This window comes from Neopelma chrysocephalum, unplaced genomic scaffold, assembly GCF_003984885.1.
Source record: "Neopelma chrysocephalum unplaced genomic scaffold, ASM398488v2 Primary Assembly neopelma1_97, whole genome shotgun sequence".
Classification (NCBI taxonomy): Eukaryota; Metazoa; Chordata; class Aves; order Passeriformes; family Pipridae; genus Neopelma; species Neopelma chrysocephalum.
The window spans coordinates 1,523,601-1,541,634 of record NW_020897760.1 but is presented as its reverse complement, the minus strand read 5'-3'; the positions used below and the strand labels follow the sequence as shown (position 1 = coordinate 1,541,634).

Here is an 18,034-nt window from a genome sequence, read left to right as displayed (position 1 = left end):
TAATCTGGCCCCAAATCCAGGGTAATTCCTCCTACAGCAAGACTGTCTCGCAGACATCTGTTCATCCACATTCCAAGGCTTTGGCCTTTGGATTTCCTGTCCCTCAGCAATTCCATTAGTGCAACCACTGTTGAATACTGGAACAGGTCTGCTGTCACATACCCAGCCACTATGGCTCCCAGCTAGAGGTGACAGCTGTGCAGACTTGTCTAACCCTCCTCTTAATTTCTGTTAAGCCTCCTCATGAGTCAACAGCATTACACCCTTCTAACAGCTTTCCAGATTTAAAGAGACTTAGTCTCGGGGCATCAGGGACATACCCAAACTCCCTGAACCTAATGGTGATCAGTATTTGCTTAAAGGTGCTGGAAGATCTTAGAATCATGGAATTATTTGGGTTGGAAGGGACCTTAAAGTTCATCTTGTTCCAATCCCCTGCCATGGGCAGGGACATCTTCCTCTATCCCAGGTTGCTCCAAGCCCCATCCAACCTGACCTTGGACACTTCCAGGGATGGGGCAGCCACAGCTTCTCTGGGCAACCTGAGCCAGGGCCTCACCAACCTCACGGGGAAGAATTTCTTCCTAACATCTCATCTAAGCCATTCCCCTTGTCCTGTCACTACAGTTCCTGATAAAGGTTCCCTCTCTAGCTTCTCTGTAGCCCTTTCAGATACTGGAAGGTGCTGTGAGGTCTCCACAGAACCTTCTCTTCCCCAGGCTGAACAGACCAAGTGTCAGAACTGTTTAACCGTGAAACAACACAGCAGAAAGGTTTTTGTTTGGTTTGAGTTTTGGCTGCCTTATCTGCAATGTGCCAGACACCTGAAGGAACCCAGGTCACCCCAGTGATTTCTGTGGGGCCAGGGCAGTGATCCAAGGCCTTACCGTGGTCGCTCTCGGTGCCGGATCGGCCCCAGTAGCGTCGCCGGCGCTCGGGGCTGTGCGCGTGGCGCTCGATCACCGCTGCAATGAACCGCGTGTTGCTGACTGCGGACACACAGACACAGCCAGGCGTAAACCAAGGGTCTTACTGAACAGGGAACACGCTTTCTGTAACTAATTCTTCTGCAGTACTTCTTAAAAGAATCACAGAATCTGCTGAGCTGGAAGGGACCCATAAGGACCATTGAGTCCAACCCTCAGCCCTGCACAGGACCATCCCCAAGAGTCACACCAGGTGCCCCAGAGGATCATCCAAACGCTCCTGGAGCTCTGGCAGCCTTGGTGCTGTGACCACTGCCCTGGGGAGCCTGTTCAGTGCCCAACCACCCTCTGGGGGAAGAACCTTTTTCTGAGATCCAACCTAAACCTGCCCGGACACAACTTCAGGTCATTCCCTGGGGTCCGGTCACTGGTCACTGACAGAGAAGGAGTAAAGAGTGGTGTTTAAATGTTGAATAGATCAAGATCTAGCCAAACTCATTCACCTTGGATTAACAGAATTTAGAGAATTACTGTGCCAATGCTTAAGAACCTGTGACAGCACTGAAAGCTGACTCAAAACAAAACTAAAAGGGACGTGGAGAAGCAGTAGATGCAAGCCATGAAGCTCAGAATCCTTATTTTTCCATCTTTGAGTGTTGACACAGTTTCAAATCTTGAGTACTGTTTTAGTGAGGGCTCAAAGAGAGGAATCTGGTCTGACCCTGGAACTCTCCTAGAGTTTAGGTGGACCAGCTCAGCTTACAGCACACCAGGATCATGTAAAGTGCCATTTTGACTGAATGGCAAAGAACTTTGGGCATCCAAAATCAATGCAAAGATTTACTGCCAGGTTTGTTGGCCATACTTGCCAGACTTGGCTTCTGCTTTCCAAGGCTGAACAAGGAGAGGAGTTTTCCATGTCCTGTGCTGTCACAATGGCAATTTTTAAGCTGATCAGAGTTATTTCTGGAAGTGGTCATGACCAGGGGGTGTAAGGGGCAAAGCTCCTCCACACATAATGGAGATTAATCTTTTAAAAGTGAAAAATGTAATTTTTCAGCAAGAGACTAAAGGTGCACTGGATGTTACAGTTTGAGTTAAAACACTGTTCTGTCATTACTACTGTGGCTCAGCACAGGACTTCCTCGTACATTTTTAATTCTAGAGTATTAAAAAACAAATGCCTCCTTTAGTTTAACATTTTTTTACAGCACAGTGGTTTGGTACTTACTGATTCCTCTGTCTTCATGGCTGTCATCGTCCCTCTCGTCCCTATCATTTTCCAGGTTGGACATACGCACTGACATTTCTACACACCATTACAAACAGAAAAATGCAACTGTTAAGAGAAAATTTTTGGATCATCTTACTACCAGCTGTCACCCTGGCAACAGAGTGGGAGCACTTTGTGTGTGAAGAGATGGTCTGAGCTGGGGGTGCTCTTCTTCCAATACAGATGGGGCTGGGAATACCAGGAGAATGCCACACCCCACCTCCCCCTGAGAGGAACCAGCTTCGAAGTTCTGAAGAAAGTTATCTGATTTAAAACAGAGCTGGGGCATAATCAAATATAGAGGTAATTAGCCCTGATCACACTTAGAATCACAAAATGGTTTAGGTTGGGAGGGACCTTAAAGATCACCTCCTTCCAACGCCCTGCCATAGCCAGGGACACCTTCCACTTGACCAGGATGCTCCAAGCCCCGTCCAACCTGGCCTTGGACACTTCCAGGGAGGTGTTCTCACCTCTATATCTTTATCTTTCCACCAGTATCCCTTCTCCCAACACAGTTTTGTCTCTCAGACTTCAGTGGTTTTATCTATCTATGCATGATTCCCATTATCTATCTATCTATTAGATTATCTATCTATTCCATGAGCATCACACAGACCAGAAGCAGGAGACACAAGTGAAAAAAGATACATCGCAAACAGACCAAGCAAAAGGGTGTGAAAACTGTGTCATTCCCAAAAGCAGCACTGTTGGGCAGAACTAAACATGTGCAATGGGTCTGCTGTGACAAGGGGCAGAGAGTTGGGAAGCTGGGATTAGCATTTGAGCTCTGGAAGAAGCTTAACTTATCTCCCTGAGTAGAACTGTGTGTTGAGGGCTTTGGGCACTCCTTGGGCAGCAGCAGGTCTGGTTGCACCCAGGAGAGGGCAGCAATACACAGCACTCAGGGCCAGGCCTGGCTTCTCCGAGGGCTCCAAAAGTGAAATAAAACCGGGTGAAACATTGAACCAAAACCAAGGGAAGAGCTTGGGGATTGCTTTTTGGACGGGTTTTTGTTGTGTTAGGTTTTTTTCAATTCCCAGTCTGCTATTTGTGTCTCCTGAGTGCTCACCCTGGGCAGCCAGCGGGGACATGTGCTGGTGGCTCCGGCGGTGGATCTGGTGCCGGTACGCGTACACAGCCAGGACAAGCACCATGATGCAGCCCATAATGCCCCCAGCCACTGGGCCCACTGGGGCACTCTTGATCATGTTCAGAGTGATGACTTCATCTCCTAAAGCAAAAGGGACAAAACAGAGAAACCCCCCCCCACCATAAATGCTCTGTACAAAGGTTTAAATCAACAGCATGAAAGATTAGAGAAGCTCTGAAAGGCTTTCTGGGTGATTGACTGCACACACTTGGAATAGGAGAAGAAATTCAGAGAGGGTACATCTAAAGGATACATCCTAAAGACAGGCACCTGTAGCTACACGTCAGTATTTTCAAAAATGTAATACCAACAACAGGCCTGATTGCTGCTTTTTTACTGCTTGATGCATTTTTTATCTGATTTATCACTGGCCTAAGACATAAATGTCATGTGAAGCATGTTCTGCACTGACAGTGGATGTTATGGAATACAAGCAGTTAAAGGCAGCACCTGCTCAGAAAGGCCAAGTTACCTATTGCTCCCAAGTCATCCACGTACGGGCTCTTGGCTCCCACAATGCCACCAAAACACTCCTTCTGAGGGGCACAGTAGGACTTGTCCAGGTGGGTCTTCCCATCGCTGTCCACCATACACCACTCGCAGTCCAACACTCCAAAGCAATCCCTGAGCATTAGAAACCAAAGAAGACACAGTTACTTTCCAGTCCAATGCCTCTTGTTTGCAAAGCTCAGCTTGTTTGGGAATCATGAAACAGAGGGAGACCAAAATCAGGGAGACCAAAATCATCCCAAACCCCTCATGTACGTAACGTTTAGCCAGAAAAAACTTCCATGGAAATGCTCAAGTATCACAAGGGAAGTTATGCAGGGAAGCTGCATCTCCAACGTGCACCTTCCAAGTCTGTCTGCTTTGTTTTTTTCTTCCATCACTCAGCCTGAGCAAAGGGAGAACTCCTCCTTGTAACTCCTCCAATAAAACATTTCTCAGTGTGGTGAAGTCTGGCCACCCTTTTTCTGCAGCCTTTGGAGGATGGAAGAAAGGATTTGGGAAGTCTGGTCAGAGCACGACATGTTCTGGCCATCTCAGGTGCCTGGAGACTGCTCAGAAGTAGCAAAAATAAGCCCTCAAACTTCTCCACACAATTCCAGGAGCAGAACCTCATTCTGGCATCATACTTTTTATTTCCTTCTGTCATGGTTTAAGCTCAGAAGGAAATTAGGCCCCACACACCTGCCCCCTCAACCCTCCCCCCTAGTGGAATGGGGAGGAGAATCAAAGTAAAACTTGTATGTTGAGATAAGAACAGTTTAATAATTGAAAATAAAGTCAAATACAATCATTATGGTAAATAATAATAATGATAATAAAAAGGAAACAGGTGATGCACAGTGCAATTGTTCACCACCTGCTGACTGACACCAGACCCCTCCCTTTCCCAACCCAGCTCGGTGCCTTCCAGGACATGACGTTCCATGGTGTGGAATATCCCTGTGGTCAGCTCAGGTCACCTGTCCCAGCTATGCCCCCTCCCACTGGTAGGGCATGAAACAAGAAAAAGTTCCTTGACTTGGGGTAAACACAACTTAGCAAAACCCAAACCATCGGAGTGTTATCAACACCATTCTCATTCCAAATCCACACAGCACTGGAACAGCTACTGAGGAGAAATTAACTCTACCTGGCTAAAACCAGGACACCTTCTCTTTTTGTTTTCTTTAAAACATGTAAGGAAGAGCTATTTCCACCGGATTATTTCCACAGCTGTGTGTTTGAGGGATGGGGAAGGCCAGCTTACCCACTCTCTGTCCTCTGGTTGCACTGGGTGTTGATACACTGTGGGAGGGCATCCTGCAGGCTCGGGTCGATGGCTGTGAATGTCATGGGCTCCTGATGGACTTCACAGCTCGGGTTCCTGGAGTGGGGCAAGAAGCAAAGCCATGTATCACAAAAGCAGGCAAAGGTAAAAACATCTCCTTTACCAATTGCATATCATCTGCTTAATTATACTACAAGTACTGCCTGTTAGATGCTGTGTCACCTGTAAGTCAGCAGGACACAGCAGTGATTTGTTAATTAAGGTGTCCCTGCTGTCCATGGTTGGGGATCTGCTCTCACCTGCTCTCGGCGTTGGTCAGGTTGCCAGTGCACTCATTCACCTCCAGTGGGCACTCACAGGGACACTCACACTCGTTCTGCTCCATCCTTCAGGGGCAGAAGACACACAGAAAACCCATCAGACACTGCACCAGGATTTTAACCCCACGGCGCAGCTCTGGAACAGCAGTTCCCATGGAGAAGGCTGTTCAGTAACCCTTCTCCTTCCCCAGGAACACGGATTGCTCTGTTCTGCACTGCGGCTGAGGACAATGTCATGACAGTTGCCTCTGATTCTGTTACCCACTCCCTGGAATTCCAAAAGCAGGTAATCCCTGGCCAAGCCTCAGATCTAGATGGAAGGATCCTTCTTGCCAGTGCAACAAACATGTAATGATGGTGTAGGCAAAATCTTCTGGATCCCCTTAATGAAAAACTATGTCAGTCCACATAAAATCATGGACATTAATATGCCAGAAGAAAGGGCCTGGCCCACAGGAAACTGCCTCTGAGCCACTGAACTTCTCAAGGTCTTTAAACATTATCTACCCAAACATCCCAAATTCCTTGTGAAGGGAAGAGGAGGGGCATGCACTGATCTCTGCTCTGTGGGGACCAGGGACAGGACCCCAGGAAATGGCCTGAAGTTGTGTCAGGGCAGGTTTAGGTTGCATCTTAGAAAAAGGTTCTTCCCCCAGAGGGTGGTTGGGCACTGAACAGGCTCCCCAGGGCAGTGGTCACAGCACCAAGGCTGCCAGAGCTCCAGGAGTGTTTGGATGATCCTCTGGGGCACCTGGTGTGACTCTTGGGGATGGGCCTGTGCAGGGCTGAGGGTTGGACTCGATGGTCCTTGTGGGTCCCTTCCAACTCACGTATTCTGTGATTCTGTGATCTCAAGAACAAACTACCCTGGTTTAAGTACTCTGACAACCTGGCAAGGATTAGAGGTGCCCCAAGTCCTTGTGCCTCTTACAAAGAGTACAGACAAAGCAACTATTTTATTTTGCCTTCAGTTTTGCACTGATTTAGCTTATAAAATAAATGAGTTTTTGGAAATCGTGAATCAAGGAGGAGGGAAGAAGTGAATTCCTGGGCCAGCCTGTTCCTTGTCCATGCCCTGCTCACCTGTGGCAGTTGAGGCAGAGCCTGTCCACCATGCTGCAGGCACAGAAAGCCAGAGAGTCACAGGTCTCATTGACGATTCCCACGAAGGCATTGGTGCCTGGGATCCTCGTCAGCCTGTACTTGGAGCAGTGACTGCCGTGCACAAGGTTTGTCAGGTCACCCTGGGGAAAAACAAAGAGTGTCAATGGTGTAAAACGTTGGTTTAGGGAGCTGAAGACGCTCCCTCTTCCAAGGAAACACAAATGTGTGGGAGTGTCACCTTCATAAAATTGTTCATCAACCTGTTGAGTTTTGCTTCCAAGGTACTACTGGGTGAAAAGACTTTGCTGAAGATAGAAAGGAATATGATTTCCTTGTGAAGATTACAAGATGTGGCATCAGCAGGTGACATTTCACTCCCTCCCATCATTTGCCAACCTGTCCCCACTGCACCAGCCATGGTTGGGTGACCTCCATGGAGGCTCTGCTGTGACAGGGAGGTACCACCACCACATCCTGAAAACTTCCTGGCACGTGTGCCATAAAAACTACACCCCAGCACTGTCCTGCTGGGATCAGACTCATTCCTGATTCCTTTTTCCATGCCACTGTCTAAAGTTTTTGCACCAACCTCCATGATTTCCTTCACAATAACACACTTCCTACTTTGCATTTCAAGTGTGGGGAAAATGTTTAAGCCTATCTGAAAATGTTTAAGCCTAGCTGACAAAAATCAGTGTATGTGACATGATTTTCAAATATTTTTGACACTTATTTCCCACCACCGTCTCTTGGTAACAACTGAAAGGCATTATTTCAAGAGCAGCTTCTCCCACAGAGCTTAACATCTTTGGGATAATTCTGAGTGACTTTGCCAGGGTGGATCTGTGGTGCTGTGAGGGATGACAGACCCTGGTTTAGACCCCTCAGTGTGGCTGAGCACAAGAGTAAGCTCACACGCAACTCACAGGGACCACAGAACATTCAGGATTCAGACTCATAAATGATACCCTGTGAATGCTCACCTACATTGCACCAGTAAATGGATTTATTTGGATGCCTAACCAAAAGATAAGTTAATAAAGACCTCACAGGAGGATGTGACACTGGTCAGAGCTGGAAGCCAGAGGTCAAGTCAGAGGATGCAAAGCAAAAAAATCTGAATTACTAGTGGAAAATCCTCACCCAGCAACAGAGAACTGCCCTTATTTTCATGATGCTGGCTGAGACTGTGCAGACACCAACCACAGCTGGCCAGGGATCACATCCATAAGCCCTGTGTGTCAATGGGCTCCTCGCGTAAGCACAGTTGTGCTGGGTTTGTGTTTGGAGAGGGGGAGCAGAGGCCAATCCACACGGAAGGCTGGCTCCCAGCCCCGCCTGCTGATCCTGGCAAGGCTTTGTTTCCACCAAAAGAAACCCAACCCAACCAAAGTACATTCAAAAGCAAAATAAAATAGAAAAACACACTTACCACTAAGCTGGTATTGAATTTATAAAACCTCTGAACTGTCCTGTCGCTGAAGCTGTTGCAGAGGTTTTTCTTGACGAAGTTTGGGTGGTTCAGGATGTCGTTTGCTACCAGAGGCTCCTAAGCGGGAAATGTGGGACTTTATGCCTTTGGAATCAGACACAAACAGCAGCTGCTCTGCAGCTCAGAAATTAGAAATTATGGGAATAAACTGAGGAAAAGGAGCCAGACCTTGTGTGTGATGTGCTGCTGCTCCACGGGCGCGTGTCCTTTGGGATCGATGAGGGTGGGATGTGCCACGAGGTACCCCCTGTCCTCCATGATGAAGCACCTGCCCACAACGAACACAGTGAGAGCCCCCCATGAGGCCTTCAGAGAAACAGAGTGAAATAAAACATGATCCTGAATTTACAGCTAGAAGAGGAACTTTTAAAGGCTTCCATGTATGCAAAGAACAGGGTCATCAAACAAATTCACTGCAAAGTGTCTCTAAAGAATGTGTTGGGTATTTCCATCTGTTACTGTTCCAGCAAGCCTGGACCATCACACTTGGAAATGGAGCTGATTAAAACCAGAAAGGAAAACCCATCAGTGCATTGTCTGATTGGGGAAGATCCAGAAAGAAATGAAGCATAATGAACTTGGAAAGCTTTAACAGTTTATTAATCTACTATGTGACTAATTAAACAGAGCTTTCACACTCCCCTTTAATGACCTCCTGCTTCAGAATTCAATTTAAGGGGGCGATAAATCACTCCTGCTTCACTCTCAGCCTTCCCAACTTTTCCTCTCTGTTTTCACTCTTCCCATTAGTTTCCTGTGTGATCTCAGGGAAGCAATGTTGGATCTGTGTCCCACTCCAGAAACCAGTGTGCTGGGAGGTTGAATCCACCCTGTTTTCCCCCTCTCCTGTTTCCACAGCCACAGCACTGAGACTTGGTGGCCACAGAAGGGACACAGGGAAAGTAAATCCCCCACTGGATACTCCCAAATGTTCCCGTGGTGGCAGCCACATCCTCGGCACAGTGGGAATCTGGCTGGATCCTGGCCCTGTGACTTCCAAGGCTGTGATTCCTGTGGTGTGTGTTAGATCCCCATAGCCAGGAGGGAGAGCAGAGAGCACTAAAAGCCATCTGGACTCCTTAAGTGTACAAAGCAGTCAGGAAAACTCAGAGTTGGGTTTTTTGGGGGGGTTTTGCATTAGAAATGCATGTAGTAATGGTGTGTTTTCCCTTTTTCCTGGAAGATGCTGTAGGAAACAGGAGAATGACTGGGCTCACGGTGACCCCAGAACTCTGCAGAAAGAAAAAGCTTAGTAGAGATACTCTAAAAAACCCAAACACCTGCATTCACCCAGAGGCTGGAAGCATTAGATCTATGTTAGGATGGTCTAACATTGAACAATATGCTCGAAATTCCTCATTTAGGGAATGTAGGAACAGAATAAAGATCTGACCTTGTTGATTATCAGTTGTTTTTTACTGGGAGGGAGGAATGCCAAACCAGAAATCCTGGTTTATTTTTCTTATACACCATAAAATATATAAAAAAATACCCAAACCAGAAAAGAACTGGGAGGATGACAGAAAACCACTTCCCTTCCCAAATTAAGGTTTAAAAGCAAACAAAGAACCAACAACAATGTCCAAACCATGTTATCAAATAACTCCAGAGCCAAACCAGAGTCTACCCCACCCCCCACGTGATTTTTCAAAAAAGGACAGAAAGGAACAACTAAGATACACAGGGATCTGAATGAAATTAGACACTCCAGATTAAATCAGACCTCTTCTGACTAGTGCTGTGCTATGTATTTCTGAGCAAAAGCTAACAAAAGTATATTTTAATAACCATAGTTAAAATAACTAGAGATACAGTATCATTATTACATGCTCACAGTAACTAAATAGGTAAAATTAAAACAAACAGAAGAACTGGGAAGTGTGTTCATTTAATAAAGAATGGTTTTTTTTCCCCAGAATTTCAGTGAAGTCTAAAAATAACAAAAAAAAATAAAATCAGTTATCTTCTGCTTTTATAATCCTGCAGACTGTTTACTTAGCTGATGGCAGTTTGATCTTGAATAACAAAAGCATCCACATAATCTTTATGAGAAGGACAAGCACAAGTTTTACTCGAAATCAGAGAACACACACTGAAAGTAACAGAATCCTTGAATAAATTAAGTCAGAAAGAACCTCTGGGTCATCTGGTTAAAGAAAAAGAAAATGAATACTTTAGATATTTCCTGCCTGGCAGGAACAGCTTTACCTGATTTTGTTCCCCCCGTCTTGGTTACAAACAGGCAGCAGGTCCATGAGAACTTTGTAGAAGTATCTCAGGGTGAAGTCAATGCCCATCACTGCCACTGAATGTCCTGAGGACATCTGTGCACTGCAGAGAGGGGAGGAAAAAATGGGGAAAGGCTTTCAGGGCTGTATTAATTAATGTTTTAATTAATTAGTGCTCTGCTTGAAAGGGGACTGGCTTCCCTGGCACATCCACACCTCCATGGGAGCTCAGCTCACCCTGCTCATGTTGGAATGGACAGCTGGAGCAGCTGTGAAAGAGGGAACAGTGAGAATCTGGGAATTTGCTGCAAATCCTCAAGTTTCTCCACATAAATTCCTCCTCATACAACCAGCACATGGAGTAGGCAGGAGACAGCCCGGGACTGGATCACACCCTTCTCCCCACAGGCTGTTCTCCCTCTACTCAACATACACCTCCTACCACCTACAGACATTTAATATTTAGGAACATAAATTAGGATTAAAAATTGCCCACTGTCACAAATGAAGGCAGGACACAGTTCTGGCATTCCCAGTGCCCAAACACCCACCAGCTCAGGGGGTTACCTGCACCCTCCTCTCTGCTCAGCCCCCAGGTGAGGACCTGAATGTGAAGCTGCCATAGACATTGTGCTAAATCCCTAAAACTCCAAAGTGTAAGAGGGATTATGAATCTTAGACAGAAAATAAAGGAAAATAATACTTATTAGGGCAGGTTATGAAAATGATCATATGATGGGGTGATGTGCAGCAGCCTGCAGCTGGACTGAGTGAGGAGGGAATTTCTCTCTCCTCCATTTTCAACACCCAAATTCTCTAAGTTTTCTTCCTGAAGGACTGAGAGGGCACAGCCAGACCAAGTCCCCTCTCATCCCCGAAGGACACAAAAGGATCAGCTCCTCCTCAAATCTCAGGGCATAATATTTGCACCTCTGTGGACCTTACACTGATGACCAAGGAGACACCTCTGACTTGCTACTTTTCAAAATTTCCTTTTCTACATAATTTTATCTCTGAAGACAGGAATAAAAACGTTCTGAAAAAGATGATGTTGAAAGGCACAGCTGGACTTTACAAAGCAGAGTTCTGGCAACCCCTTATCCATGTAAACCCAGCTCTGTTTACTGGACTGGAGTTTGTTTGCTTTTCCAGAGGTACAGTGGAGATGTAGTCAGATCTAATTTGTAGGTATATAGACATAGATTTTAAAAACCTGCATTTAATTTATTGTTAACATAACTCATTTCATGGAGAAGGAATGGGAAAAGGATGACAGGAAGCAGCACAGATACATTTAACTGTATGTGACAGGGCATCAAGCTCTGAAGTTCTTGCTCTGTCCTAACAGACATAAAGCCATTAGGAAGGTTGTAAATATTTGAGCTTCATTTTTAAGCATTAAATCCTTCTGGTTTGCTGATGCCAACTGTATTAAACAACTTCTTACATAAATCTTCTATTCTAAGCCTCCAAAAAAAGAAATAAGATATACATGACACGGGAATGAGAGGTAAGTGTCAGCTCCAGACACACTGATGTTGGTATTTAAACCCTCCCAGCAGTCTCTCATGCCAAAATGCCTGTTAACTCCATGGATTCCTCCCCCACCCCTCTGGATTTTTAACTCAGGCCTCTTTGGGGATTAGAACTGCATGTGACTATAAGCTTCAGAGGTCATATTTACCCAGGAATCACACTCACATCCGCCAAACTTTGTTTAACCATTCTTTAATCATGTTCTAATAACCCACACGAGCTTTATGTTCTTAAAGCCAAGTAAACCATCTCCTGTTAGATAAAAATCAGAATTGTGATTAATTGCACTTCTCTACTTCCAAAAGTGCTTATTTCCCCTCAGTAAATTCCTCTGCAAGAAGCACCACGAGGGCGTTGGGGTTGATAATGCTCCTGCCAAAACACACAGGCAGATGTCCCGTGGTGGGAAATCCCACGGAGGGCAGAGGAATCTCTGGGAAAAGTAGAGAGGCATGTCCCATACTCTGCTGGCTTTGGGATCCGTGTTTACCAGTACATTAGAAGTACTTTGTACTTGTGGGCTGTTGGATGGGGTGTATGCAGAAGCCACAGTGAAAGTCTTACAAGAAACAATGTGTAAAAATCAAAATTAACTACTGTTCCTGAAACTTGGCAGAGTTTATGATAGAAATGTTTGGTACATGTTCTGTAAACTGGCCTCCTTTAAACTTCCTGCATCCCAAACGTCAGCCTTAGGACCAGGAGGGAACCAGGACAAAACCAGTCTGGTCCTCCAGGAAAAGGCCATTTCAGAGAATCACAGAGCATCCTGAGTTGAGAGGGACCCACAAAGATCCTCCAGTCCAACTCCTGGATTGACCCCGCTCCTCCTGCCAAAATTAACTTATCAACATCTGTTGTGATGGTCCTTCAACTGTACGTGGGGTTTGACCCCAAAGGCACCCCGTTCAGAAGTGCTGGATTTAAACAGCCCAGGTAGAGCTCCCCAGTTTCTGGAATATGGACAGCTCTTTAATTAAGCCCATTTGTGGCCTGACTTCTCTTTGCTTTTGGATCTGCTTTCACTTCTTATTCCTTTCCAAACATCACCCTGGTATTTACAACTTCAGAAGCGTAAGTGTGAGTAACTTCAGGAAATTTAGAGATTAGCAGCCCTGACGGAGAAGTATTTAACTACCAGCAGAGAGGGAACACATTCCAAACTGCCTAAGGAAAGCAATCCTTCTCTTCCTCCCAATTCCTGGTCATGCGCACATGGTATCTTATCTCATGTTCATCCAGGAGCGTGTTCTCACCAATCAATCCCCTTTTTCTGTATGCTGTTATCATGCTGTATTATGCTGTATATATATCAATAAAGCTACAGCATTTATATATTCATATAGGATGGATTTTTCACAGTATTTCAATATACTATTGCCACTGAATCTATACAGGGTCAGACTACATTTCACCAAAAGCCCTTTATTCATTCAGTTCTTGAACACACAGGAGTCACCCAGCATTTTTCTCTCCTACCCAAATGAAATCTTGATAATTGGGAATCTTCTTGCCTTAACCTCCAACACCACTTACCTGGAGGAATGGACTGTGTGGCTGATGGTAACAACATAACCAGCCCCTCCAACATCCAAGTAGGGCCCAGTAAAGGTAATCAGTCCTGGATTAGCCACTGCATGCAAATACCTAAGAAAAGCCAAAAGAGATGTTCATAATTAGTGAAAAATGATTACTGTAACTTTAGGACAGTATCTTTTATTTTGCCAAAGTAAACAGACACTGAATTCTTCACACTGTGAACAATGTGCCACCAAATCAATGTTTCTTAATAAGTATTAAGCACAATTAGTACCTAAACCAGACCAAATGGTTCCCCAGTACATCCAACTGCATTAAAAAAATTCAATTTAGTTCTGCATAAAAATATTAATGTAATTTTAGACATTTTTTCCCCAGAACAACATCTGACTTAGTGCCAGCAGAGTCTCACACTCAAAGCAAACACTGGTAAAATTATTATATTGCAAACTGAAGAGAAATGACAGAATTGATGCAAGAAAATGCAGAAATATGTCAGACAGTGATTACAAATTACAATCTCTTTTAAAACTCACTGTCAGCATAAAATAAGCCACAATTATGTCAAATATCTTCCTACTGTCATAAGAAAGTTTATACAACTGTTGGAAACACTTTTGTGTATGAAAAAGTGATTACTTTGCTTTTCTCTACCCCAGTGCATCAATCCATGAGCAGCTTAACCCACTTCTACTTTATTCCCAGTGTTTTCCTTGCATCTTCTTTCCAAAACATTACAAATTTGGATTTATATAAAACCCAAGACACCATTTCATGTTGCAGACAGAGTTTTTTCAAACCATGGATTAAGAAAGTCAGTGAAATGTAAAAGAAAAAGAAAATCCAATTCAAACCAAACCCCAAAACAATAATGAAAATAATTTGGGAGCTTCTAAAATGGAGACAAGGGATTGCAAAGGTAAATAAACTGAAGAAAAGCTCATCAGGAACTATGGGCAGGATTATTTCAGGGAAAATATGGGTCAGGGGAGCTGCCAGGGGGTTGGGACTTGGTGGGGGCTCGTGTTTTCCTAGTGTCACACTGTGGCAGCACCTGGCCAGGTCTTTCCCAGAAATCCCACATGTTGGAACACTCTCCAAGCCCTCTCCGGTCTCAGGCTCCCATCCCAATGTACACAACTATTTGCCCTAATCAGATGCTGGTGCATAATTAACACGCACAGCAAATCCCTCCTTTAAATCAGTGAGGAAACCCACTGTAAACAAACAAAAAGACTACAATATTTACAACCAAAAATGGCCCAAGGAGCCGAAAACGCTCACGAATCAGCTAATCCCTGAAGGGGATGCTCATTTGCTGAATATTTATGTTCCCATCTGCCATAGCTGGGATCTGCAACACAAACTACCACCTTAAATTAAAAGAGTTGAAATTAGAACCAATAAATGTTTTAACTGGCTGCACTTAAGCAAAGTGCTTACGTACACGATGGAAAAATTTCCAGTGAAATGAAAAAAACAACCCTCAGGCTACGAAATCAATCCCAAATATTTTCGTTATTGCCCTGCAAAGCTTTGATAAAGGGACCCTAAAAACTCACCATTGTCTCCTGGTGGGATCAAATGCTTTGTCCATGAGGGAGCCGGGGTAAATGCGGAGCACCCCATTGGGGGTTGCTATGTAACGGCGCACAATGTAACTGTTGAGGCCACTGATCTCCATCTGTGTCATCCATTCATCGGTGCCGTGACTGGTTGCCATTACTTCATTCCTGACAGAGAACTGCAAAACAAAGGCAGAGCTGGCAGGGTTCCTCCAAGACTTGCATGAAAAGATAATAAGCTGCTGGCGGGGCTTCCCCAAGAGCCATCGGAGATCATCTAAACTCAATTACTTGGTTAAAGTCTTCTCACACCACACGGATCCGGCACATTCCAAGCAAAGGAAAAGCTTGTTATAATGAAATAGTGTTGTCGTTATCTCTGTGGCTTTTAGAGTTTGTTTTCTCACTTCAAGTAAATATAAATAATGCTCTGCTTGCACATAAAATAGGAACTTCTCGTTTATATGCCTAAGAATACAAAGATATTTCTGCTAAGAATTTACTGTGGCTTTAGTTTTTCTAGGGTTTGTTTCAAGAGCAGCTTATCAAATTTTCACACCCGCCCCACCTGGGGAATAAGCCCTCTCCCTCCTCTCTCTATTCTTAGATGAGATGTTGGGAATAAATTCCTCCCTGTGAAGGTGGTGAGGCCCTGGCACCAACCTGTGTTTCCCACTGCCAGAGAGCAAGGTTAGATGGGATATTGGGAAGAAATTCTTCCCTGTGAGGGTGGTGGGGCCCTGGCACAGGTTGCCCAGAGAAGCTGTAGCTGCCTCATCCCTGGAAGTGTCCAAGGCCAGGTTGGAGCAACCTGGTCTAGTGGAAGTGTCCCTGCCCACGGCAAGGGGTGGAATGAGATGGGCTTTAAGGTCCCTTCTAACCCAACCCAGTCTGAGATTCTGTGATTATATAAAGGTGTGGGACATGGTGACCCAGATCTGCCCAGGGTGGTGACCCCGAGGCCGTACCTTGAGGCCGGGGTTGGCGATGAGCCGCGTGTTGTCGCTCAGATAGGCCGTGTAGTGCTCCACCATCCGCTTCGTCTCGGGCTGGCTCAGGTGCTCGTAGGGGGAGGAGAAGCTGCCTGCAGAGAGCATCACTGTAGGGCTTTCTAAAAACACCACAGCATGAGAAATTTAAGGATGATGCATTGCACATATTGCATTGCACATGTTGCATAATGAAGACATTGGTACCACAAAAGGGTCTCTGATGTGGTGTCCCAGCTGAGGAGGTGTGGAAGGAGTTTCACTGATGCACTGTCCACTCCTCCACCTGCTCCTCCACTCTCAGGTCATTGTGGACTGTGAGGGAAGGCAGGAAATGTGAAGTTTTCCACCCAAACCAGAGCACTTCCCAGCACAGTTGTCTCCCTAGTCACTTGAGCTGCACATGAGCTAACTTTCCTGCTTCAAAATACAGAAGTCACAACATTAGTCCACTTACTCTGATCTCCATGTGTTATCTGGTATTTCAGTACCCTTGTTCTCAAAGTCTAAACAATTTTGAATTCCTACTTTTGGAAAGATTACAGAAGCTGTAATCTTTCCCTTAAGGAAAGATTTCATGCTAAAGAAGAAGACCGTAATTATCTGTGTTTAGGTTACATACAGCAGAGGAAAACGAAAATGAGCATTTTCAGTCCCAGACAATGAACAACTGGAGAATTACAAGTGCAGAAGAGGCAGCTCCCCAATAAAAGTGCAGCTGCCTGGAGTGATTTTCAGAACAAACTAGAAGGTAAACTTTCATTGTGCAAAGTCTGCAAAACTAGGCAGCTTTTTCTTTTTAAAAGGAGAAATGGTCATGACAATGCAGGGCTGAAGGTTGAGAAGAAGGTCTTTTCTGAATATTTGACCCATGGAACCCAAATTCCCTGTGAGGAATGGTATCTAGAGGAAAAAATTTCAGTGCAGCCTGTTAAGTGTTCTGCTTTTAGTCACATTCCTCTAAAACACAGCCCCATCCAGCAGCCATGTGTGCTGCAGCCATCACTTACAAACTTCTGCTCTGCTCCTTCATCTGCTTCCCAGACCAAATATTCTGATGGGGTTGCATTTTGCTTTGCATGAAGTTTTTCCACTTGACAGCTTAGTACTGCGTTTTTTGGAGATTTTCCATTTATATCTTTCTGGATATAAGATAATCAAGACTAGGGACCACATTAAAGAAAAAAAAAATCCCTGCATTTTAAACAAGTGGCAAAGCAATTTCCATAGGTTTGTCAAGTCCCTCCATAACTCCTGCAGTCTAATCTCAGTTATATTGCAGGGCCACAAATAGCTAAGGAAAGTCTCACAACTGTGCCACTAATCCACCAGGAGACCTTCAAACCCTGCTACAAACAAAAGCACTTAATTCAGAATTTCTTATAATACAGCACAGATTTTAGCAAACCTCCCAAGATTAATACCTAAATATTACAGTTTGCGACTTAGGATGTTTATATAATTTTTATAATTTCTCTGTCCTTCCCAGACATTAGAACTGCCATGGAGACCCTCCCTCTTTCCAGCAATGAAATGACTCAGGTAGAGCAGAACCACTTTAGCTTATCAGAAGCAGGAATGTGCCAGTAACCTGGGAATTTTTAAGCAGGTAAGGAGGGTCTGGAATCCATCACACCACTGAAGTTCTCATTTCCCCCAACAGGCTTAACTTCTGACTTCAATGGCATTAAATGCTTTTGGCAGTGAAAAACTTCAATAAATCCAAAGTCAAAAGAATGTCAATCCTGCAGAACAGGCCAGGGCTTCATCCTACTTATGTTACTTGTCAGTAAGGTGCTTTACAGTCAAGAGAAGGGGACTTAGTTTAAGCTTGGTGAGTCATCTCTCACTGTCCCCACTCCAATTTCTGGGAACTCTGAGCAAAACTCACCGTGCATTTATCTCATACTCTGATGATCCGCCCCACTCATTCATCCATGTAAGTGCTCAGCACTGAGCAGGCAACTATGATCAAGGAAGAGCTATAAGAAGGTAACAGCTGATTGGAAAGCCAGCCTTGGAAATAAAAGCCTCTCGAGAGTATTTCCAGTGTTTTGTGAGGAGAGTTTTACTTTCTGCTGCCACACTCTGCAGAAACATGAATGTGTGATAGGACAAGAGGACATGGCCTC

At 44.9% G+C, this 18,034-nt stretch overlaps 1 protein-coding gene across 3 annotated transcripts in view; it reads right to left on the bottom strand.

Moving 5' to 3' along the window:
• CACHD1 (cache domain containing 1) overlaps positions 1–18,034 on the bottom strand; it is a 95,051-nt gene that overhangs the window by 3,001 nt on the left and 74,016 nt on the right. For 2 of the 3 annotated variants that reach the window (XM_027694372.1, XM_027694374.1), the window contains exons 14-26: positions 15,882–16,024; positions 14,911–15,092; positions 13,346–13,456; positions 10,254–10,376; positions 8,214–8,313; positions 7,986–8,102; positions 6,533–6,693; positions 5,429–5,515; positions 5,109–5,225; positions 3,825–3,976; positions 3,272–3,433; positions 2,158–2,235; positions 888–989 (exon numbers count right to left, since the gene is read on the bottom strand). In XM_027694372.1, coding sequence (XP_027550173.1) covers positions 888–989; positions 2,158–2,235; positions 3,272–3,433; positions 3,825–3,976; positions 5,109–5,225; positions 5,429–5,515; positions 6,533–6,693; positions 7,986–8,102; positions 8,214–8,313; positions 10,254–10,376; positions 13,346–13,456; positions 14,911–15,092; positions 15,882–16,024 — 1,635 coding nt within the window. The remainder of the gene's footprint in view (positions 1–887; positions 990–2,157; positions 2,236–3,271; positions 3,434–3,824; positions 3,977–5,108; positions 5,226–5,428; positions 5,516–6,532; positions 6,694–7,985; positions 8,103–8,213; positions 8,314–10,253; positions 10,377–13,345; positions 13,457–14,910; positions 15,093–15,881; positions 16,025–18,034) is intronic. The other variant, XM_027694373.1, reaches the window with a different exon arrangement.